We start from the raw sequence: 25,855 nt of genomic DNA, 5'->3' as shown, positions 1-25,855 counted from the left end.
GTCAGAACTGGGATCACACATTATGTATCTTGAGCTTCACTGCAGCTGCTTTTATTGCTGAAATGTTGAGGATGTGACTGTCTTAGAAATGCTAAGGTTTTGCCATGCAGATTTGTCAAAATACAGCAGTTGAAGAACTTTTTAATAACTTGCAGATTTTTTTTTTATCAAATAGGTATCCATTAGGGGGCTCTCGAGGTTTAAGATGATCAGCCTTGATGCCAATGGCTTCGGAGCTTTACTTCCTAACCCTTTTTTTCTTTTTGTTTTACAGAAAAGGTCACGAATCGCCTACAGTGATGAGGTGCGGAATGAGCTCCTAGGGGATGACGGGAATTCCTCAGAGAACCAGGTAGGATGCTAATCAAGAAGCCCTAGTGGGTGGCTGGAGGGTGAAGGAGGTCACTGGCACACTGGGCTTCTCAAGCTGCTCCTTAACAGCATTAGCAACAACTCATGTGGAAGTGATACTGTTTAATGCAAAGCTGGGGTCTTAATCAACTTCAAAATGTTTCTTGGAGATCTTACATTTAACCCTTTAACTTGTGATCACTGTCTGCTATCTTAAAAAAAATCTTTTCTTCTCATTTCTTTATTATTTAGTACTTAAGAAATAACTTGAAACGCGCTGTTTGCCGACAAAGCCAAGGTCTTCACCTCAAACACATGTAAAAGGAATAAAAAAAGTACATAATGCAGCTTTGATAATAATGCAGTATAATTAAATCAACACTGGCAGGCAAAACAAATGAAAGTACGCTCTCAGAATTAGGCAGTACCCCACTCAGTTTCCTTGTGTGATTCCTTCCCTAAACAGATTTTCCCTCCTTGTACCAAAACCACAAGTTATACTAATAAGAGCATGCTTTCATAATGCATCTTGTACTAGAATGCAGAGTGCTGTCCACCTCTTCTAATGAAGGAAAGCTTGATAATCCTGAGGCCTTTTTAAAATCTTGTACCCGTATTGTTGTTCTGGACACTACAGTGAGGATCCTGCTAGACTACTGAAAATTAGAAAGGCAACATTATATTTGGGGGACTTTGACCCACCTGTTAATATTTCTTTTGGTGCTGGAACTTGTTTGACAAGCTCTGCCTGAAAGCAGAATGTTTCTTTTCTTTCTGGAAATCATGTCAGCTGTAATCAAAGTTGTGCATTTTGAGTTAGAAGTTAGTTGAAAATTTTTTAAGTATCAGATTTTCTCTTCTGGCCAGATAGAATTTAAATTCTTTTGGTAGTGAAAGTGGAAATTGTTTACATGTTTACTTGATAAGTGTAATATTAAATAAGGAAATGGATCAGAACCGTTTTCTGAAATTTTTGGTATATTCTACCCTCAATGAAAGCTCAGTTCCACCAAGGACAGAAAAAAAAGAAAATACTTGAAGACTTATCCCACTACAATGAATTTTAAATCACAGACACCTTAAGCCTTAACCTTATATAGTATTTTAGATGTACTGTGTAAGTTTAAATGCTGTAGTAGACTTCAATACACACATTAATGAAATTGTATATGGTATGCAATTTATCTGAGAAGTAAGAGTGTAGTGTATAACAGCTCTAATATCTATGTGAAGAGTTAAATTTAAAAGATATTAATCTTCATATTTATATGTTATAGCAAGAGGAGATTTCAAGATCTGGATAAAATAAAGAGGGTGGTTTATCCCTAAATAATGTATTTATGGAAAGGATTAATTTAGGGAAGAGTTTCACAGTCTATGTGTCACAATCATAAACTCAGTCCTGTGAAAGTGTTAAGATTCTCATTTTATTTCTTTTAAGGTGCTGCTATTTTTACATTTCAAGAAAAAATCGTGTGAATTCAGACATAAAAGGGCAATTGTGATAAGAAGCTTTACTTATAACAGAATATCTTATATGTAGGGATGAGATAAAATATTTTATTTTCACTTTTTAAGGAATGGTTAAATAACTGGTTCACATGGTCCACTTTTTGCAAGTTATGATCTTTTTTTCTAAACTTGATGGAAGAAACATGATCTCATCTCAAGGAACCAAATTACACCTTCAGCCATTTGTCAACATGAGTTTTTTCTTCCAAATGACCACTGCTTACATGGAAGAAAATTCTGGCTGGTAAAGGAGTTTTATATAGTCTCCTAGGTAATCAAAATCCTTTTCCATAACCCAACTTGAAATTGTTAACCCTAATAATTTGAAAGTTCTGAATTTCTTTCTTTTCTTCCTTGAAAAATGTTACAAAATGTCACCGTAAAGGAGTCACCTAACTTCTTTTAAATATGTGAAGGCCAGTATTTTTAAAAAATATTGTTTATTGTGTTGTTGTAGTTATCAATCTCACAATCTCTTTTTCTTATGAAATATCATTATTTATATTTATACTCATCTTAGAGGCATGTAGTTATGGGTACAAGCAGTTCGTGCAAAAACTTCCGTCTGATGCTGAGCTTATCAGAATGTACAGCTATCCAAATCAAGTGTAAGGTTTGGGCACTTACCGTGCACTAAACATGTTATATTGATGTATTTAACTCAGTAACCCCAGTCTGATACACTTTCACTCCTATATTATATCAGTAGAAAACTTGGACTAAATGACAAAAGGATTCTCAGGTATAATTTACCGCCATACGAAATACTTGAAAATGTTTCAAATTCTTGCTTTCATTTTGTCTGATGGAAATATATATATAGGTAGATGGACTGATGCTCACCCTATTATAGGAATTTCACTTCTCAATCAGTTTGGATTAGATTAAATTGTTAAACCGAAAAATGGTGGGTTTGTTTTCCCCAATTCGGTCACCAAACTGTGAAAGGGGAGGGGAGAGGAGAGGAGGGATTCCTCTCCTGACAGAGGAGTTGATGAAAACAGTTGCCAGCTCAGAATTGCTTCTGTACCAGTCACAAATATTGATAAAATCTGCCAGTAGAAATGCTGAATACCTGGTTAGACTGTGATGTTACCCAAGGGAAACAAGAGATATGAGCTGCATGTTTTAGGTATGGTCTTTGTCACCATGATACATATTTGCATGATAGTTTTGGTGGAGTGAGAAGACAAAATGAACTTTATGTATACTAGCTAGTATGACCATCTTAAGTATCTAGAAATAATTGGGGCACTATTGGAAAAAGAAGCAATTTGGATTTTTTCTTTGTTCAAGTTGGGTTTTTTTTAGTTGAGTTTCAAAGGTACAATTATGGCAAACCGCAGCCAAGTTATAAGGTGTAATGAATAGGATCATAGGTATGAGTTTCCAGTTGTTCTCCCAAGAAGAAAGATTGAAATACAAAGAACAGATTGAAGAATTAGCAAATGATGATTTATCTTTTGTCTTCTTCATTTTTCCAAAATATGTCCCATAAGTAGCAGTCATCATGTGTAGTTGACAACTCAGAATACAGTTGCCATATGATTATACCAAGATTTAACTAATTTTACCAGGTGAAGTGTATAGAAACTTCTTGTAAGAAGTTTTAAGAATTATACAATTCTGCTATTCAAAGTTTCCTTTGAAATAAGCGCGTCTTTGGTTAATGAGATAGGTGGTGATATAGTGCTCTTAAAGGACTTAGAGTTTAGTAAATTCATTGCTTAGCATATGTTAATTTCTTCTTAAGTGAATCGTGTGAATGTAGTCCGATGAGGCACGTACAGAGGTTGAGAATCAGGAGACGTCCCTTCTCACATCAAAAAACCCCACCTCACAACCCCAAACCCAAAAACGTGCTGTTTGCATTGGATTGTTTTTTATTTTCCAGAGTGGTCTTAAACAGCTCTGTTGCTTTCAAGTCTTATTTGTCATTCTGGCCACCAACATTTATCAAATCCCTTGAAAGTTTTGAGGTTTTTCAGTGCAATGATACACTACTTAAAGTTGTGGCTTCGCTTTAATAATCATAGAACTGTTTTATGTGGCAGTTCATACTTTTTTAGAAAGTATTTGTTGGGTTAAATCAGAAATCGTTCTCAACCAAAATAATGTCAGGTACAGTGTTACCAACTTTCTTGAAATATAATAGTGTTCCTTTCTCTTTCACAACTGTGTTCATTAATATGTTTAAATAAATTCACATTAGGTTAAACTGCGTGCCTGTATGCTCATACATTGTATACGTGATTTGTGGTGAACAAATATTTTGTGGCTACTTAATTTCTGACTACAAAGTTGTTATAATATTAGATTTGGGCTTGCTGTGCATAAAGTGTGTCAAACTTCAGCTACAGACCAGGGGGTGAAGTTGGTCAATTTAATTCCCCAAGATCTGAAGAAGGTCGGTATCATTTCATATAGCCCTGGCAGAGCAGATCATTACCAGACACAAATCTGTTCGTTACATGCCGAGGGTTTATAGCAAAATAAATAGACTGTCATCATAAGTTCAGAAAATTGTGTGTTCGACCCACGATAATGTGTAAAGGGCGTTTAATAGAGTTCAGCATTTATTCGTTATCTATATGCGGACAGAGACGGCGGTAGCGTTATCAGCTTTTTAAAAAAAATTCGGTAGTTTTCTATGTCACGTGATGTGCCTCACAGACACACACACACGCACACACACACACACCCCCCATCTCGCTCCCTCGCTTTCTGCGGCGCAGTTTTGATTTTAGTCACAGCAGAAGGCTTAGCCACAAGAGATTCCACTGGTTCAAACCAGCGTAAACCAGATTTTTTTTTTTAGCCTACAAAGGAACAGATTACCTCTTGTATCAATTCTGTATTGCAAAATCAAAACAAAACGAAACAAATCTTTGTTTCAAAAATATGCTGATTATCATAACCTAAAATGGTGGCGGCACACGGCTTAATGCTGTTTACAGTTGAGCGGTGAGCATAATAAAAATAACGTTTCAAAATAGAAAAGTAAAGGTAGCACATTTTCATCAAGAGCATTGTTAAATGGTGAAAAATACATCTTTTGTTAATTTGAATGAATATCTTTCAGCCAATGTTAAGAAAAAAAAAAAACAACCCCTCTCCCATTACTTAGCTTAGCTGCAAATCCCATGCAGAGCTTAAATTCAGCCATGCAGCACAAACAAGATAGAACATTTTTGTTTGGGACCTATTGAAAAAATAAATGTGCAGCATTTTAAAACTCTCATTGATTATAGCAGGGTGGCATGCCCAAACGGGCTCTATTGCGGGAGAGTAGTTTTAAACTTTGGCCCTTTAAGTATCATAGTCAACTGAAGAATGGTGGCCTCAGAAAGAAAAGATAGCTATGTGATCAACTCCCAGATCGTCTCTTTCTAAAGAGCCTTAATGTTTGCCTTTTTTGGGGAAAAAAGGGGGGGAAGATCCGGAGAAAGAGACCAATTTATGATAGGCCAAGCACTTGAATTTAAGCGCTGGTTTGGCGGACAATGCAGTTTTCTTTATACCAAATTCTAGCAAAGTTGCTTTAGCTACGTACTGAAGAGCTGTTTCAGTTTAAGTCCTGTGGTAGTAGCCCTCCTAATTACATCTCGTTAGAGCCTCGTTGTCCGTTTTGGTAACGGGGTGAGGCGTAGTTCAGTTTTAGATGAGCCATATGAAACAACAGAGAATAATGGAGGTTCTTTTGTTTCCTTCATGCTGGCGAGATTTTATTAGTAGTAAACATTCTCAGCTTACACACGTGTTGAAAATTAGTGTTATAAAACTGTAGGTGAAGTATCAGGATAAACTGAGATAATGATGTAGCTGTTGTAATTTCGAATTCAGCTGGAATCGGTGAGAGAACCGTAATTTTTTTATAAAGAGCCACTCTTATGCAGACATTTGTTGTGAGTAATTATGCGTTTTGTTCCAGTACAAATAATTTATCTATCCCTCTAAGGGCAGGGCATATTACAACAGAGCTTGATAATCAGACTGGGGTTTTATTTAGTTTTATAGTAAACCTCCCAGAGCAATATTATTAATAGTGTTTAGATTGTGTTGATTTAGAAGCATAAATTGATAAATATAAATGTATATACTGTATAAGTATACACATACACACTATGTGTGCATATGTATACACACTGTAGTAGTTTAGGATTAAGAACCAGGAATGAGTCTTTTTGGAGGGAAATATGTTTCACGTTGTTCCCTATTCCTTTGTCTATTTTTAAATATGCTGTGCAATAAATCATAATTCTGAGCCATTTAGCTAAGCTGCTTTATTTTTTTTTAACTGCGAAAAAACCCTCTATGTGAGGTTCAATAATAAAATTAGATAATATAGTTCCACTAGAACTCAGGTATATAAAAATTGAAATACTGGTTACATGCTATAAAGATGCAGTCATCTATTAATAAGTTAGATCTGCTAGTAAAATAAGAAATCAGTTGTCACAACTAAAATATACAGAAAACATTCTGAAAACTTGTATATACAAAACCACTTCAGCTGTACAATCTTCGAAGAGAGGAATAGTAAACTTGTTTTTTTCTTTATAATATAGACTTCTATGAAGTCATTCCCCTTTATTTCATGATGGTGTCTTAGATGTGGTTTAAAAGAGAATTTCACACTATTCTCTTTGTTTAATGTGACAGTGTGAGAAAGTGATCTTTATTCGTTCAAAAAACTCTGCATGTAGTCTATGTTTAGGTTCTTTTAATGTGTTTGTCTGTGATTTTTAAATGCTAAACATGTAAACAGATAAATTGTCAATGTTAATTCTGTATCCTGTCACACAACTGATCTTTCTTTCCTGCCATTTCTTTCCTTTTTATCTTTTTTGTGCGTTCATGTTGCAGTTGATAAAATTACGTGAAGAGGTGAGTACTTTCTTGCTTTTTGTTGTCTAGCTTTCCTTTAAAGCTGAGTTTCTAAATCTGAAGTAGATCTTTTTGTTCATTGTTGCAGGGAAATCTACACAAAGCAAAAATATTGATTACATTGCTTTAAAATATTCACTGTTGTGCCTCTTTTTCCCTAATAATTGTATACTTACATAGGAATCTCTAGATCAAACCTTAGAAATTAACATTCTTTGATAGTGGAAATTTTTTTAAAGGCACTAGAGAAAGGGGGAAAAAAAAACCCTATTATTTGATCTCTGCTAGAATACCAGGATCAAATCAGGTACAGTAACAGTCATATTTGCATCACAAAATCTTTGATGGGGTAAATACATTTATACACTGGTACTGAAAGTGAAAGCATTGCTTTGGTAAAAACCTGTGCTGAAACACTGTAAAAAATACACAGTATTTCACAACATTTTGAGTTTGCTATGAGGTATTCAAGTAGCCTATGTACTATATTGGATGTTGTATACCCTCTGAAAATACAGTACAGGTAGACCTACGCACACATATCAATATTTATTATTTATTTGTGAGTGCTGTAGATCTGTAGGTGTAACACTAGAGATCAGTATTCCAGAACACCTTTCTTCCAGTTATAAAATGACTCATAAATATTTAGAGAGAGAAGCCTGTTTTAATGGTCAGTTCCTCAAATGTTTCAGTATATTTTCTGAAATTAATCTCCTCTGTTACTTACTGCTGTAGCAAAGTAGGTATCTGAACTGCTTTTTTAAATTATTTCCTGATAGCCACCAAAAAGAAGATCTCAGTAAAGTCAATATTACTTATAGGTCAGATTTGAGAAGGGTTTTGTACGGAGACTTTGAACCAGTGAAGTATTTGAATAAATATATTTAGAAGCACGAGTATTTTAACATCACGTATTTGTCTGGTATCTTTTTTTTGAAACATGTGTGCCTAGACATATCAGTAATGAATACTGAGCTCTGCAGGAAAGGATTTGTAAGTTTTAGAAATGGTGATGACAAAGAATTGTAAAGTAACCAGATTATGGACAATTACAGAGAGTTCTTAAAAACAGTAAGATATTTATGATATAAAGATTCTTTCACTAGTTCCCTCAATGCTTTGTTTTTCCCTCTCCTTGTAGAGCTAATATTGTTAAAGCTATAGAGTAAAACAGTTAATAAAAAAAATTAAACAAAATAAACATGTAACCACATGAAAGCCCTCCCATGACTGCTGAGGTCCCCTCCCCAGTAGTCCCAGTATTTGAACAGATGACAATATTGTTGCAAGGGTTTATACAGCCTGATTTCTGAGATTTTTCGGAAGAACAAGGTTCATTTGCTCATCCCTTTAACAACACCTGCACGTCTGCTCCTGTGCTTTTGTAAAAGAATGTAATGGGATCTTTTTTGCTTACAAACATAGATTGCAGTTCTATAAACGTCAAGATTCCTAATTTTTAAATTAACTCTGAAAAGAACAAAGCTGCTACTTCTCTTTTTCTTTTTGTAATAGCTATGAAGGCAAATAAGAAAACTCAGGATGTTATTGCAAAGGGCTGCAACTTGGGAGCTATACTGAACTCAGTCATACCTTTTGGAGCATATAAATCCTCTTTTTTAGCCACCTAAAAATTTTGACTTTGGTTCTGGTAATTTTCTTGTTTGCTTTTCCTTGCTAGCCTCATAAGTTACTTTTTCCTCTCTCTGCATATTGTGAGAGCAGCACCAAATAGAACTAAATAAAGGGATTATTTTGTCTAGATGAAAATTGTACAGGTAGAGAGAGAGAAATAATTTTAAAAACAATTGTTAGCATTCTGTTCTCTGCACTTAGGTACCCACTATGTGTTGGATAGGTTGTAATTGCAATGGTGTTTTTATACCCAATGCAAAATGCACATTAAAGTTTAAATGAAGGGTAGTACAATGACTCAGGCATAATTCTTAACTTGTCACATAGTGAAACATCAAGGCATCCCCAATTATAGTTCTCCTAAGGAGGTATGAACTGATCTTAAAAGAAATTGTGGCTTGCCATACTGTTTGTTAATAAAACCTGTGCTTCCTCTCATTACAGGGCTCTATGCTAGCACACTTGCCGTACACAGGCTTCCATGGAGGCTGTGTTGCTCTGTCTTTTGAGCTCCTGAGATCTCAGTTTGAATCCAGCCCACATGGAATGACTAAATCTCTAGTGATAGCATGCCACTTTGCAAAACTTCCTTATATAACTCCAGATAGAAGCTGTTTCTGAAGCTGCAAGACGCACTGAATCACCTCACTACCCACCTCACAGAGAGCAGGGGATACTGTGGGAGAAGGAGTTTGGGGAGGGGTGGGAAGCAGTTGGAAGCATCAGCTGCTGCTGTAGGGCACTGATTTCGTGACCAAAGGACAGGGTGCCTCCAAACCCAACCAATGTAAATAACACCACCCTTTATCATAAAAATTAAATTTCCTTATAGAATGGCTTGGCTGGAAAGATTCTGAAATCGAGTAAGAAACAGCTCTGAGTGAATGTTAGCACTGAGTTCATTTGGCTTCAGTGTTATAGGTGCTCGCAGTAAGACTGAACTGAGCTGTGGGCTTGTGATTTACTTTTTAGATTAAATCTGGCTTATATAGTATATACAAATATACAGTTAAATGCTAATTCCTTCTGTTGAGTAGCTATTCCATGTTGTAGTGTGAAATCTGATTATTTCCCCTTCTCTCACTTAACATAGCAGGATATTCTTTTCATTTTCAGTATACCACCACAGCACTATACATCTGTTCTGTAGTTATAATGTTCTGCTCCTTGTGCTCACTCCCAGCCTATGTTAGGTTTTTTTTAAAGTATCTCCTCTCTAACTTTTAGGATTCTTACCTTCTAAACTCCTTCTTTATATTCCCCTCCCCACCACTTTCTCTTCTACTTTTCTTTCTTGAGAGACATCTGTGTAATAGTGTTAGGTTTCTGATGTTTTTTACAAAGTTTAAAGTATTTAACACTAGTTGTTCTTTAATATCATTCGGGGGGGCAGTATTTGGAGAAAGGCACTGCAGGCTTACACTTCTTTTTTTTTTTTTCTTCTAATGGGCAATGGAGAGGAACCAGCAGGTGTTATGAAAAGGTGCCTTTTAAAAAAAAATTAAGGAAAATTAACACTAATTATCTAGATTGACCATGAATACTGAGAACATGCACCGCTCTAGTTGCTGTCATGATTTCAATTACAGCATTGTAACTTATGGTTTTATATTTTATTAAGTGCTTGTGCTGATTTCTTTTTTTTCTTGGTGGCCTGCCCCACATGAATGCAAAAGGCTTTTTTGCAATTTACTCTTAACCTATCCGCTGTGTATTAGACAACTCTATTAATTATTATAGACTGTTACTGCAGCTTTCCTGACCTTCACATTGGGTCCTATCTGTGCTGATCTAAATGCATTGTTTTAATGATTTCCAAAAAAAGAAAAAGAGAGGAAAAAAAAAAAAAAACGAAAAAATTCAAGGCAAGCTTTGATGTGGCTTTAGCTGCCTCGATCGTCTGGCCGCATCTCAGAGATGTGTCACCTATGCCGGGAGGGAATAGGGAAATCACGTTTTGAATGGTAATGATAACATACTAATCACTTCCTTTCTTTGAAGATAGAAGCGAGATATTCTGTCAGCATCCCTGGCTGCTAGAGCTTGGAGGCACTGGTCTAGGTGTATTAGCTTAAGTGTGCATGTCAATACAGCTTGCATCTCCCAAGATCCATAGGGGCTCATTAGAGCAAGGTAGATCGTTTCGGTAGACAGCCACTCAGATAATATGTATGGCACCTCCTTTTTTTATTATTATTAGAAAGCATTTCTTCAATTTTAAAATGACATCTGTCAACAAGGCAAAGTTGTAGGAAATATTTTTTGAGAAATATCCAAAATGTTGGGTTTGGGTACAGGGGTGCTCGGAAAGGTGTATGTGATTACTTTACTCGGGAGGGGGGAGCTTATGTTTTTTGGTGGCTTGATTAGAGCTAGTCTAGGATAAGATTTCCAAACAAAATGAGCTTATGTTGAAATGTTGGCATTTTGGATGGAGAATAAACTAAGGAAAATAACAATTTCACTTTTTCACCATTACTAACTCCCCAAGTATTGTTATCTCATAAATGGGCAAATGATTTCTGGGAAAAATATCTTATACCTGCATGTTTGTATATTATTTATATATTCATATATATATTTAGGCATAAGAGATGTAAATCAAGACACCAGTGTTTTGTTTCTACATCTTTTTACATCAAACAGTCTGAAGAATATTCATGCTGTTCAGTATTCTGTATGAATAGCTCGTTGTTTTTATCACCTCACTTGAGTAGTACACATAAAGGAAATATATCCTCTGCTGAAAATTAAGTTCATGTTAAAAACTACCACTTGCATTTAAAATGATGTTTTCATCAAACTGTAGTTGAATAGAAATCATGGATGCTTGCATACATGTGTCACAGGGAAATCTATTTTGGAAATGCTCTTCAGACAGGTTTCCCTTATAATAGTCACGTTCTGTTTTGTGGGTTCATGTAATAATAAGAGTGAAGCACATATTCCACGTTTCAAAACAAAAATGATTGGTACACATAATTATGATTGATGATAGAACCTGCCCCTTCCAGTGGTCCTTGTAACAGGCTCTTCCATAAAATATACGTGGGTATTTTTATGTTGTGGAATATGAAAGCACAATTAAAAAGGGGGGGAGAACATTGTAGACTGCTGCCTGATTTATTTTTTTTCTCTCTCTCCCCTTTTCTTTTTCAGAGGGCACATCTGCTCGATAACACAGAGAGGCTGGAAAGGTCATCTCGGAGACTAGAGGCTGGATACCAAATAGCAGTGGAAACCGGTAAGAATTCTGAGAGTGAGCAAATTGTCTTGCTTATGCACAGCAGTCTTCACAACACATGACATTTCAGGGAAACTTCAAAGGCGAAACAGAGACAGCAGCCCGAGATGTGGTTTACATATTGGGGAGACAATTGGGAGCTTATTTGCGCTTATCTTTTTTCAAGTTAAAAGGCATGACATCTACTGAAAACAGTTCCTGAGGTTTAAAAGTATACATCTGAAAAGAGATGGAATACTTTGTCTAAATTCTACATTTGTCTTAATATGCAGTTACATGTTGTCAGTTTACCCACCCGCAATGATTGCTAGCACACACTGCAGACTCCAGTTGTTTTTGTCTTTTACTTTTATTCATATATGTAAAAAATATCATTTTAATAAATTTATAAGGTATTAACTACAGATAATGTATAAGAAGGTTATCAGCTCAATTTTCTTGCAATCAGTTCAGTGACTGATTATGCAGCTGTTTCTGTGCAATGAAAGAAATAAACCATACCCAAAAATATACAAATGGAATAAAATTAAGGGAGAAGGCTAAACTGAGGCTCAATTATTGACTTAGTGGGGTTTTTATTGACTACAACTTTTCAGTGGATATTTTCAAATTGTTTTCACTAAGTTTTAGCAATTTATAGTGGATTTTTTTTAAACCAGCTATAGTTAAGCCTCCAAAGTCTAATCCCCTTAAATAAAGCAGCACAAAGTTAGAGAAAGTTTCAGAAAATGTATGTTTGAGCGGTGAAGTAATTTTCTGGCAGAGTGTCCCAATTAATTAATATATTCCAATATCTTTCTAGAATTCTAGCCTTATTTAAGAGGTGAATTAACTTGAACCCTCGTAGAGTTAAATATGGCTACGTTGAATAGTATTACTAAAGTGCCTGCATTTTAATTGTTCTGGACTTAGTGTGCACAATAATGAAATGGATGTAGGGAACATACAGTGTAGATTTTGGAGGGGACAAGGAGGATTCATTCTCTTATGCCAGAGGATGACATGTTAGTAGAGATGGACATATAATAGCAATTTAAGTTTGCTTTCCTGAAGATTTTCAGGTCTGTTCTATCAATGGTCATAACTTTTTTTTTTTAGAAGGACTGTTTTAAACTGATCAGAAATGATTCCTTATCTGCTTTAGTTCGGCCTGGGTCTTTCACAAAGAAACAGTATATAAAATTCAGACTGATCCTTTTTGGGAAGAGTTATCTTATATCCTTTTTTACTCCGTGTGGAATTTGTTTTATAGAGATGATGATCATGTTAACTTCCATTGCATATCTCCATGGTGATCTCTGAGAAATATAGTTGGAGTGCAAATGTATATTTATGTGGAAAGGGTGTCTTTCAGTATCAAAACCAGGTGAAACTGCATTGAATTCCTTAGTCACACTAATTCACCCCATCTTTGTGTCCATCTTTACTTTTCATCTTGAGCAGTGATATATACATATCTGTGTGTGTATATATATATATATTTCTTGTTCCCTACACTCTGTGAAGATTAGCAGTGTAGCGATATTATATGACATATTAATATTAAATAATTTGGAGACAATTACTTTGGAAACATTATCTTCATTGTTGTAGATTTTTGTGGAATATTTTTATGGAAACAGATTAATTATATTTAGTTCCTGGCATGGATCCTGATGATTGTAGATATGAGTGAATTTAGATCAACTCAGTGCAATGAAAGAACTTACGTTTGGACTTACTGTATGAACATTCTGTGTTGAGGTGTCATAATAAAATAAAATATTCCACTTTGTAGTTTTAATTCATCACTGAGTTGACTCCTCAGACCCTGTCTTGCCTTGATTATCACTTTTGTTGCATAAAGATCTCCTCTACACAGCACTGGTGAGACCAAATCTGGAGTGCTGTTTCCAGATCTGGGCTCCCCAGTACAGGAAAGACATTGACTTACTGGAGGGTGTCCAGCAAAGGGCCGTGAACAGAGTGAAGGGACTGGAGCATCTTTAATGTGAGCAGAGGCTGAGAAAGCTGACACTGTTCAACCCGGAGAAGAGAAGGCTCAGGGGGAGAACACAAGAAAATCATTTTTTACTGTGGGAGTGGTCAAACACTGAAAGAGATAGCCCAAAGTGGTGGTGGAGTCTTTATCTCTGAAGATACTCAAAATCCAGGTGGGCACAGTCCTGAGTCTAGGTGACCCTGCTTGACTAGGGTTTTGGACTACATGGTCTCAAGAGATCCCTTCCCACTTCAGCCATTCTGTGATTCTATGAGAAGGAGAAGGTGGAGGCAACAACCCTTAAGTACTTTATTTATGTGGTGCCTTTTTGCAATTGTGGATACCTATGTTGCTTATTGTAATGAAGCTGGATGATTTTCACCTCTGGAATAAGTCACATTTGGGTCTTTCTTATTACCTTAATCAACAAAAATACATATACTATTTTAACCTGCCCCTGTGATCATCTAAGGATGAATCTGACATCACATAACTAATTTAATGCAATTTCACATTACCATTCCTGAAACTTACCATGATAAATTGGATGCTTTTTTCCTGTTTGCATCTCTAAATTGATAAGCCCTTTCATCTTATGTGCAGTTGTTCGTACAAGCTGAGATGTGTTGGAAGGTCTGACTTCCTTCTTTGAGCAGTGCCATTGATTCATGGGCTACAGTGGTGTATGAACAGGATACCACTTATGTCACCGTCTCTAAGACACAATCTAACACTGACTGTCAGGCTTTCATAGTTTGTTGGCTATTGTTTGTTGATACTGAGGATGCTTAAATCTATGCAGAAACCTCCTGAAGGACTAAGCAAAGCCTTTAGTATCTGGTAACCAGTTCCATAGTACTCAAGGCCTAATGCAAAGAGAAGAATGTTATTCTGCATATTCATAGGGGTATGTTGCAAATTCAACAGGCGTTTGAGTAGTTGATTTGGTAGACCAGTAAGTTCATCAGAGCATTTGCATTTTAATTGCCTGAGCTGTATGGCACAAACACACATGAGGGATGTCTCAGGACATACAGGGAAGCCACTGGCTGGTTGAATCTTGAAGGTCTCTGCTGTCTGAAACAAGTAGGGGAAGGTTTAATAACAGCTGATAACACAAGTGCACTCATCTGCTTTTTTAAAATCAAGATATTGTTCTAAAAGATATTTTTTTGTGTTGTTTTTATGTTATCATCTGCTTTCCTGGTAAGGAGCAGACAAGCAAGTTTACAACCTGGTTAGTAGGCATTTCCAACACCACTCATTACTTATGATGCTAAAGCTCAGTATTCTTAATTTCAGATCATTTAGTCTGACTATATAGCCTCAGAATTCAAGAAAGATTTAAAAAATGCATGAAAATTGCTGATTTCAGTCAAAAGAAGAGTCCATTGAATTAATGCTGATTAATCACAAAACTCTTCTCATTTTGGAGGGGGAGATTTCCTAATTCCATTCCCTATACTTGCATTTCCACAGCGTCAAACTGAATTCTAGAACTTCCTTATTTTGCAGAGTGTAGCGTAGTAAAGTATCCCCTTCTTTATTGAGTCTTAGATATGTTTGCTCAGACAGGAGTAATTTGAATGAGAAATGCTCCATTCATCTTCAGAGATAAAATTGGCATGCAAAAGTAAAACACTGTCAAGGAAAAGAAAAACAAACCTTGTTGTAGAGGACCATTGTAAGCTGCAATTGAATTGCATTTGGTAAATTCTTCACAACTGCCAGATACTTTCTAGGGAAAAAAAATGCTGGTGTTTATACAATATAGACTTTACCTTGTTTCATGACAATGTAAGAGAAAGATCCAACCGTTGAATGCTGTCCAGGCCTTCATGGCAGAACTACATTGCAGGTATTTATTTTTATTTTTCCTTCATGAACCTTAGATATTTCTATAGCTTTCGGTACATGTAAATTGAGAACAAGTGTTGAGCTGCCCTCTATGAGTGATGATATTATGCTGTGGCTCTGAATCTTTCTGAAATATCTGTATTACTAGAAGAGTTTGTATTTTGTGGGCAATAGATCTATTCTTTGCACCAAATCTTAAAATTTTGCCTTGATTTCTGTTTTTATATCCCTTTTGTAATATGTAAATATGGTGTTTTAAAGAAAAGAAATCAGAGGAAGAAAAACCCTTTTGTTCCATTCACAGAAGATCCTTCTGAATCTTGACTTGCGTTGCTTAAAATTTTTTTTCCAATCCTTCTTACTGTTTGGGAATCCCAGGAATATGTCATTCTGAAACAGTTAAAGGAGAAATATGCCTGAGCAAGAGACACAACAGCTTATTTCCCACCCTTGTGTGACATGAATTATTCTCAGTACTAAGGGATCCAAGCAAATTTTAGTAGCTTTCACCTGTTGTAATGAAGTACAGTCAAACCTCCCTTTCTGGACTGAGCCATAAATATGTAATGTAACACCGTGGTAGCCTGGCTGACAGGCAGATGGTCAGACCCGCCTCCAAATAGTGGCAGCCTTCTAGGTGGAAAGCAAATGAGAATCTCATTAGACAAAGAGCTGTGTTTACTTCTTTATGAAATAATAGTAGTTATTTTCTTATCTGGATGCAGAATTGAGTGAAAGTATACTGAATGGATCAGTGAAAGTGTGTTAAGAAATGTTTATAGAGGGCTTGTGAAGGTCGGAGTCTTCAAGGTCAATGACTTTGTCGTGAATAGGGAACTATTTTGAAATGACTCCAGTAGGTGTCTTGCCAGATGTGAGTAATGGAATTTGAGGTACTAGCACATTGTCCACAGCAAGCATGCCACAGATTTGGATTCCCGACTCTTTTATTGATAGAACAACCTGAACCCCAAGCACCTACTCTGAAGGACCTTCTCCCTCCATATTTTATGGGGTGGTTGTGCTGTTCAGGTGTCATAAATGAGATGCACACCAGAACTGACATAAAATATGTGAATGCAAAAAATTAAAATAAGTATATCCACTAAAATGATTCCATTCTGTTATGGCTGCAAGAGCTGGAGGTTGGCCTTTGAGGTACACAATACAGTAAGCATTTCTATGGTCAGCTTAAAAAGTGTTTGCTCAGCTTAGAAAAAAATTACATGGCTCTGACATCTAAATGTTAATTTAACAAAGTAACAGACCCTAATGTTCATACGTGTAGGGCCACATTAGACTAGTGGAAAGGGTGTTGCTTCTTTCGTGTTGTGATTTTGTATACTTAGTAATTCGCTTGCACTGGTTTATGTCACTTGGACCTTCACACCCCGATTCTGTCTTCAGGTGCATGCATATTCCAATGACATTTGAGCTCCAAATAACCAAGATCATGAAATGGAAACCAAGTTTTGAAAATCAGGACCTTGCTTCTAGTGCCCCTTGCTTTAAATAAAAAAAAGTCTATTCCTGTCCCAGATATTTACACTTACTATCCACCTGTTTCATCTCTAATGAATTATTCATACATGTATATGCGAATACTGTATGTAAAACCTTTCATTAAGGAAAGAGGCCTTCTGAGTTCTGGAGCATATACCAATATCTCCTCCTCAGGTGTTTCTTTGATATGCCAGAACATCTTTCTACTGAAATCTTAATCCAAAGTTTCTACAGTGAAATGAGTTTTTACGCAGTTTCCAGTCACCATCAGAGAAAGCTTTTTCATGATCCCTGTTTCTTCTGCTAGCAACGGTATTTCATGTTTCATATATAATTTTTTTTCTTTGCTGGCTGATTTCTATTAAAATCTGTTTATTGTTTCAGAAATTCATTTTGAAGTGGCATATTGCATTCCTACATCTCTAAGCCCTCTGCCCTTCTTCTAAGTCCGGGCTTTAAAGTGGGGAGGAGGAAGAAATAGGGAGAGATTTTTGTTTCTGAGGATGTCAGGACTCAGGAGTATCCCAGCTGCACGGTCATGGGGGGGAAACATGTTCAGGTAGTGCTGCTGCCTTGTAACAAACAGTCAGAAGCAGCATTGAGATGGCACAGAGAGACCAAACTACTCAGTTTCCATTCCTTAGTGTTTTACAATGAGGTTGTTGATACCAGCAAAGTGCTTTTTACACCTCGAGTTTCAGTATTGCTTGCTAGTTCATTGCTTGACCAGTCACCAAGCTGCTTCCTCTGGCTTTATATCCACCACCTCCTCCCTCCTGGCCCTACCATCCTCCATCCCTCCCTCTCACCAGCTGTCCCAGCTCTGACCTTCCTAATTCTAGCTCCATATTTCTCTTTAATGCATTGTCTCAATCCAGATACTCCTGCACATATTTATTCAAATTTTGGCATCATCCCCATTTTCCTTAGCTCTGTGTTTCCTCTTAAAGATTTGATTCAACAGCGTTATGGGCCTTACATGTTTGTGGTCTTGAAAAGTTTGCCCAATAACCCACCTAACCTTGTCTAGTAGTGTTCAAAGTTTGTTTCCTCTGCTCAGTGGCCCTCTGCATTTGTGTGTTGTCTCAAATGCAGGATGCAGATTTTTTTAGTATATTCATATACTTAGAAATACATAAAGTGCTTACGATAAAGTGACGAAATGGTGAATTTTCATTATTTAAGTGCTGTCCTCTAACTGCTTCAGAGTACCAAAACACCCAACTTTTCCAACTACTTTTTTTTGAAGAGACGAGAAAAACTTATTTTTTAGAGTTTTTCACAGTCTATGCAGTATTGTAAGACCATTTCTGTTAAAAGCTTATCTTTTGGGTACTCAGCACCTTTCAACTGGAATTCCAATAAAATGAATGCTTATCTTTCACCTCAGTAGGTTTGGGATTATATCATTAATGCAGTAAATAAGGAATGTCAAATCTGTTCAGTAGTACAGATTTGCTAAGGTATAGAAGGAAAAATAGTGATCCAAATTTGACCATTTTGTCCCCTGTTGTAGAAGTAGTCCCAGATTATTTTACTGTTCAATAATGTGCAGGAATTCATTATTGTGCCACATATGATGGGACAACTCAACTTCAGTCTTGTTAGGAAGTGGCATCCAGTTGAAGTGAGTTTGTTTAAGACTGATTTTTGGATGAGCAAAACATTCCAATAACTACTTAAAGATACTTTATTATTGTCCTGGTTTGGCTGGGACAGAATCCCAGCCCAGCCATGCTGGCAGGCCATTAGCAGTTTCAAGTCAGCCAGGGCAGCTGACCTGAGTGAGCTACAGGGGTAGCCCACACCAGAGTGTCATGGTCATTATAAAGGGGGAAGGTTTGCTGAGGAGAGGGAGCTCCTGTGAGGTTCTTCCTGCTCCTTCTCCTGAGGACTGCTCTCTGATTGATTGTGATGACTGGATATTTGTTTGGCTAAGTCCGTGTCTGTTGGTATTGGTGGTGTTTCACTAAATCTGTTTCACCTCTACCCATGGGTCTACTCTCCTTTTTCTTGATTCCTCTCCCTGGCTGGTGAGGGGTTGTTGGGTGATAGAGCCAATGTTATAGTTTGGCCCTGAGTACAGGCTAAATGTAGACAGTTATATGTGATAGAAACATAGTTTTCAGATTGTAGATTTTTATTCCATGCTAGAATGATGGAAACATTTTTTTTCAGATATCAGAAACTTTATGCTTAAGTACTTTGCATGTGCATTCTGAATAAATAATCATACAGACTGAAATCTTATATATTTTCACAAATACCTTGCACTTGTCATAGAATACCTGTGAATAATATTAATATCTGAATTATAAACTGAGTTCAGAAGTTAACTTTTAAAACATTTTTTTACAAGCACTGTATTGGACCACCTCTGCTGTTTAGATTGTTCTACAGGAAATAACCTTTTTCTGAATCACTGGAAACAGCATTTCAGCATGGTCTTATTTGGTGCTGACCTCCTTTCTCTAATGTATTTACTGGTATAAGATGGTGTTTATTGATGAAGGTACTCATTGTAGCTTATTCCTAAGTCTATAGCAAAGCTTTTGAAAACTTGTTGTCCTGATAAAAATGTGGAGATTTCAAGTTGAGGTATGTGGTTATATTTTTTTGGTCTGAAGTTACACTACCTACTTCTTTCAGTTTTGAAATTATTTAGCCTCAGGGAGGTTTACCCCCTCTGATAACATTTCAGAGTTTGTTGTCCGATTCTGAGAAGGTAAGGCAAATAAATAAGGATAAAAATAGAAAGAAGAATTAGTAGTAGCTGTTGTTTCTAGGAGCCTGAGTAAACTCTCCAAACTACTTTGGTTTGGCAAAGGGATAATGGAAAAAGCCACTGGTTTGTCTTTCCTCCATATATATATATTGTATTCTCCTTACTCATTTGCATAACACACTCGGCCATCATGCTTAGGCGTCTCTGAGAGATGTCAGAATTTTATCTACATGGGGTGTCCAGACAACCCATTGCGATACGTGGACAAAAAATGTGAAGTTATGCCTATAGCAAGGAAACGTTCAACTTGGCCTGAGACGCTCGCTTGATCAGGTTTCTATTCTCCCTGAGAAAAATAGGTTGTAGAGAACTTGTCCAAAAAGTTTTGGATAGTTCGGAAGTCTTTAATGCTGGTTAGTCTTTAATGGGTAGAATTCAAATCCTGATATATTGTCCCTAGACACTCTTCCCTTTTACTTGTGATCTCTTTTCTTCTTCCCATTGTATACCACAACCACTTCTTTTGAACTTTCACCAAGTGAATTGATTCCAAGTGATACTGGCTTGGCAATGATAGTCAATCTGTTACAACCTTTAAAAGAGCACAGCTGAGTAGAATTACCTTTTGACCTTCAAATATATTAATACCTTGCTAATTTAACGACTTTGGTCATTTCATTGTCCACAGAACATAAGCTGTGTATTTCATTAAAAAAGCAGACTCTGGTGAGTTATTATTTTGGGTGTCTAAGTAAACAACATAATTTTCAATAGTTTTTAACAGGTTTTTCACTACATGGGCACGGCTGAATTTGCACAGCATGAGGTCTTGTTGGGCAAAGACCCTTTGTATTACAGCTTACATCAAGAAGAAAAGTTGATGAGCTTAGACTTGACAAAATAAAATTCACCCTAGGTTTTTTTATATATTTCTTGTTTGAAGCCTTCTACTCTACTTCCTGTCAGGCTAACAGTGTTTTCCTCCAATTGCACTAAAGAACAAAGTTTAACATGAAAAAAATGTATCTGTATTGAACATGCTTTTCTAGGTAAAGTCAATATCAAAAGAGTTTTCATGGTAGATACTCTTTCAAGTGCAGTATTTTGCCCTTTTGCAACTTAGGACTGAAGAGTTACAGTTACACAAATACTTTTTTTTTTTTTTTTGGTAGAAGTGCAGGGGGGCAAAAGCCCAAATTTCTGTCCTGAAGCAAGACATAGAAGCAGAGGATTGAAAAACATCACTCTCACCCCAGTATGGAATGATTGAAGAACAGCTAATCTAGATATTTTTTCATATAGTTCAATTCATACCATACTACTTTATGCTAATGATTTTACTACCCTGCTAACAGAGTATGTTTTCTCCTGTAATTACTGGCATTTATAGTCCAAAAAATATGAAATTATTGCATGTGCAAGCATGCAAGTTTGATAAGTACTGAATATTGTGGAAACTTAGTCCAGTCGCAAATGAAGTGTCTGTAATCTGTGTTAGGTGAGGACATAACCACTGATTTTTGCAAGTAGTACTGGCCATCCAAGCCTCTCTTTTTAAATCAAAACTCTGTTGGTTTTCAGTTGGATTTTTTTTGTGCTGTCTTGCTTTTGAACAATGAGGCTTATCTTGGCCTAATAGCCCATAATAATAATTTTACCTGATTACTAAGTAAATTTATACTTTGTGAAGTTGAAATTAATGCCCTTGTAGAAAGAATCAGGAGTTCAGTATAGGAATTCAACTGCTGATCTGCAATCATCTGAACTAGCACGATAATTGTCTTTGAGCTGTTACAGCCTTGTTTTGAGAAACTACTGCTAATTATTGGCTAGCAGCTGTTGTAATGAACTGTAGATCCACAAAATTGTTGTTCATGGCTTTGAAAACTGTGATTTCACGATTTTGTATCAGTCTGTTGTAGGTTGCTTATGCACATTTGTCCATTCTTGGTTTTTTACACCTTTCTTGGCTCGAGCGCCTTTTTGTTTTCTTTGTACTAACTCATCTAGTTCAATGGAGGTTCCTTGTACTGATTCTGTGACTTTCTTCCATATTTTGCAAACTCTTCCATTGCTTCTAATTTCCAGCATCAGATGTCTGTCATTGTGGTTGTTTTTCTGCCATTTGTTATTTACCTCATATTACTTCACTAGCTCGAAAGATGTAAATGTAAATTTTATATGGGATTTTATACTCTTTGCCTAATCATCACAATTATAATAAATGCTCATGGTTGTAAACATGCCCAGTTATTGGCAGAGCATAAATATTTACATATTGAATTGCTAGTGTGTGTGTGCACATGCATTCATGTGCATGCTAGGGAAGAGATGTTGACTATTTTACTTAGTACAGTTCCAAAGAGGCTTGCAAGATAAGAACTTGTTTCCATAGTGAGGTCAAGCTCAGTGTAATGATGTGTGAATCTAGGTATCATGAGTAGCTAATGTTCTGGTTTGAAATAAAACACACCATTTAGGTTACGTTTGCACCACTGTTTATCTTTGCAAGATATGCAGTCTCTTACATCTGCTTGGCTGGTCTCTACTATGATGAACTTCTCCATATTTTATGGCATCTGTGACACTATAAATGTGGAGGTTTTGGAGTGTTCATGTGTTTGGGGATTTGATTCTTGTTTAGCTCTCTTGCAGGATCTGGACAGACAACACACAATACAAATGAAGAGGATTGTTCAGTCTTTGCTTTTTCGCTATTCACATAGGTGCAATAATTAATTCTATGTTTCTATTACATGTGTCTTGAAAGTATTAATCTGATTTTTGTCATTGAGTGATGTAAGATTTCCATGTGTTGAATGTCTTGGCACTTGACTGCTATGATAATTGGCTGGAATGCCATCTTGAGAAATACTGTGAAAATGACTGCTAGTGTTTGCTTTACTCCGTAAGTACTTCTGCTGGTTTAGTGCCATATTTTGCAGTAGTGAAATATCAAGTAGAGAAGTATTAAGAATGAAAGAATGAAATGTGATACCACATTAATTTTTTTCATTATTTTAATTTTTTTTTAGTTAACTGCTTTCAATTTTATGCTGAGGATGCGTTTTAAATCTAGTCTAGAAACAATGATGTTTTCTTAAATGAGTTTAAAATGGTCAGTCAGAATCTTGCTCAAATGTTACAAGTCAAGTGGAGGGGTTTTTATTGCATACACTGTAAAATATTCTACGCAACAAATTCTAGCATCAGCATAAGCTTTATAAATAGGTTGTGTACTAGATTATTTGTAATAGAGTAAATGCTAATTGTAACACTATCCCTAATTTTTGACACTTGTTTATTGTTCTGAAAAGTTGTTGTTGTAATCATTTTAGGTTGTAAATAACCCAGCAAATGCAGAAAAAAATGTTACTTTCTTGGACTGGTTCATGGTGAGTGAAGAAATTGATTAATTGCTATAAAATGAGCAAGTCTGCTCCACTGTTTTAAGTTCATATAAAAGTGGGACAGAATGAAACTTAATCCAGTAGAAAAATATTTGGGATTCAGGGTCAAATATAGTAAGTTATGGGGCTGCAGTTAGGATTTATTGTCTCTTTCTGAATTAATTAAGCAGGTAAAGTATCTAAATCAGATGGAAGAAAGCAATACTTGATTATAGACCTGCTTTACTGTTTTCTGAAGTAATTGTAAGCTCTCCTCTATCTTTGGAGAAATCACTTTAAAATACTTGTAAAAATCTGGCCCACAGAAAATGAAATAACAGTAAATTTGTGGAAGAAGTTAATCATTTGTGTATGTAAAATATGCTTGGATAAACGTCACTATTTTCTCCATGTTGATGACATTTTTTTTGAGTTGTTTTTATTCAGCTACTAAAACAATGAAATAATGTTTAAAACCTCCTTTTTCCAGGAAAGTTTCTTTAAATTAAAAATTAAAAAAAAAAAAAATCATGTACAAAGAGGAAGAATATTCCATAAACTACACAACCCTTAAAGAAATATATGAATGTATGGTATATCCTCCTGACTACCCAGCAAGAACAAAATTGAGTTTGAAAGTTTTTCATTGGGTGGAAATTGCTATGTTTTAATGGTTATACAGAGTGTTTCACTAAGAAAATAATTTAAACTGGTGGTTCAAAATAAGATCGTCTGCAGTTATTCAGTTGCAGATTTTCACTTCTAAATTGTCAAATATGTATTTCTGTATGTTTGTAAAGAGCAATGCTTACTATTTTACTTCATTTTCCCCTTAGATACATAGATAGTTATTTGCACAATCATATTTCTTAAAACATTTTAAGAACTTAGACCACTCATAACAAATGAGACCTTTTATTCATCTGTCATGCTCTGCATAATGCACTTCCACCGTGATATACACATATTTTCTGGGACCTACTATGTTTTGGTAGCAAAGGAATGGTTGAATATTTGCCTTGTAAATTTATGAAATTTGAAGCAAATGTTTATACAGGCAGGTAAAATATTGAAGTAACACTAGAAATAACTTTATATTGTCTCATGTTGTTTGGAATCTTTGCTTGCTCAAATACTTGAAGAAAGGTCCTGTTGCCAAAAAACAGATGGTTTGATGCATTTTGAGATGTTTTATTATTGACCATTTGTTATAATAGAGTATCTAGCTGCAGAAATACCTATATGGGCTTGGCATTTCCTGAAATTCATTTCCTTCCCAGTCGTTTTCCAAGAGTACACTAGAGCTTCGTTGATACTTGTCTAAATTATCAAAAGGCTAATTGCTCGCTTCTGATTTTTCTTTAGACGTGTGAATGCTTGATTAACAAGCTACAAATCAGAAGAAAATTCAATGTGATTTTTACAAGGGCCTGATCCAGAGTTCATTGAACGCAGTAGGAAAGATTCTCTTGGTTTTGCTGGAGATCACATTGGAAAGAATGAAGCATAAAGAAAATCGGAAAGTCCACAGCTGTTATTTAGCTGCCACTTTTCTTATGAACTTTATTTTCATTTGGTAATACATGTTAGTGTCTGCTTGATATTGAGTAGCCTCTAAAATGAATTCATTTTTATTGTTGGGAAATAATACCATAAATGACCATTCTGTACTTGGGAGACTTTAAGTTCAGAATTGAACATGCAGTTCGTGAAGCCAGTACTTCTAGATTAATATAAGGTGTTGAATGTTTGAAAAATGTTTGAAAATTATCCAACTAGACTCTGTTCTTAACTTTTAATGTTTTGGAGGGTTTGTATCATGTCAAACACAGCGCTTTCTTATCTCCAAAGATTAAATTTGCCCATTTTGCCTATGTAATATTTATATATGGACAGGAAATAGAAGTCAGTATCTAGATTTGTTGACCCCTGAGATATAATATTGACCTCAGTGAGTATTAACTTCTCAGATCAATAAATGCTGTTATTGACCTCAAAGAAAAATCAATAGCAGCTTGTTAATTTGCAAACTATGACTGCAAGAAAATGGTACACATTTTGTTCGTCATTATCACCTATTTATATCTATATTTTAACGCCTTCAGTATTTCCACCTAGAGATCATCATGTCAAAACATTTCAATCCTGGCTGTTAGAAGGTTGGGGAGACAGGCATTATATGTTATGGAATAATTGATGAGTGGTACATGTTATTTCCCGTATCTCATGAAAATAATACCCCGAACAGTTGTATATCACCTGTGTTGTTTTCTGTTTTGGGGTAGTCCAGTTCACTTTCTCTGATGCGCTTCATCAAAACATTGCATGAAAGTACTATATTTTAGCTGCCAAAATAACATTTCTACATGAATAATAAGGGGGATGAAAGACTGACTACTGGAAACGAGGCAACTGAAGGTGATCACTGTAAAAATCATAATTAATATACAGTAGATTTTTCCCTATTTGCATAAGGATGACAGGTTTCTAGGCAAGAATCTGCTCTGCAGCAGGCTGAAATATAACTGTGACTGTATAACAAAGAAAAAAGTTTGAAATGAGAAAGTATTGGTGGAGAGGTGTTATTTTGTATCATAGCAGGTTTTGTATATAAACACTGAAATGTCAGGTTTTACATAGCTTGAAATGCCTAAAAAATACCTATTGCTGAAATTCAAATGTCATAAGTTTTTTATGCATATATATCACTTTGATATTTAAACTTAAAAACCTCGTAAATTATTTAATATTACTTTGGCCTTGTTAGG

General features: G+C 35.8%; 1 protein-coding gene across 2 annotated transcripts in view; it reads left to right on the top strand.

Moving 5' to 3' along the window:
* VTI1A (vesicle transport through interaction with t-SNAREs 1A) overlaps positions 1–25,855 on the top strand; it is a 270,856-nt gene that overhangs the window by 55,025 nt on the left and 189,976 nt on the right. Inside the window, exons 4-6 of one of the 2 annotated variants that reach the window (XM_086466466.1) lie at positions 275–352; positions 6,730–6,750; positions 11,548–11,632. In XM_086466466.1, the coding sequence (XP_086322592.1) occupies positions 275–352; positions 6,730–6,750; positions 11,548–11,632 (184 nt within the window). The remainder of the gene's footprint in view (positions 1–274; positions 353–6,729; positions 6,751–11,547; positions 11,633–25,855) is intronic. The other variant, XM_086466467.1, reaches the window with a different exon arrangement.

The sequence above is a fragment of the Leptosomus discolor genome, chromosome 6, assembly GCF_034619465.1.
Source record: "Leptosomus discolor isolate bLepDis1 chromosome 6, bLepDis1.hap2, whole genome shotgun sequence".
Classification (NCBI taxonomy): Eukaryota; Metazoa; Chordata; class Aves; order Leptosomiformes; family Leptosomidae; genus Leptosomus; species Leptosomus discolor.
The sequence above is the reverse complement of the archived record's forward strand: the minus strand, read 5'-3'. Positions and strand labels throughout refer to the sequence as shown.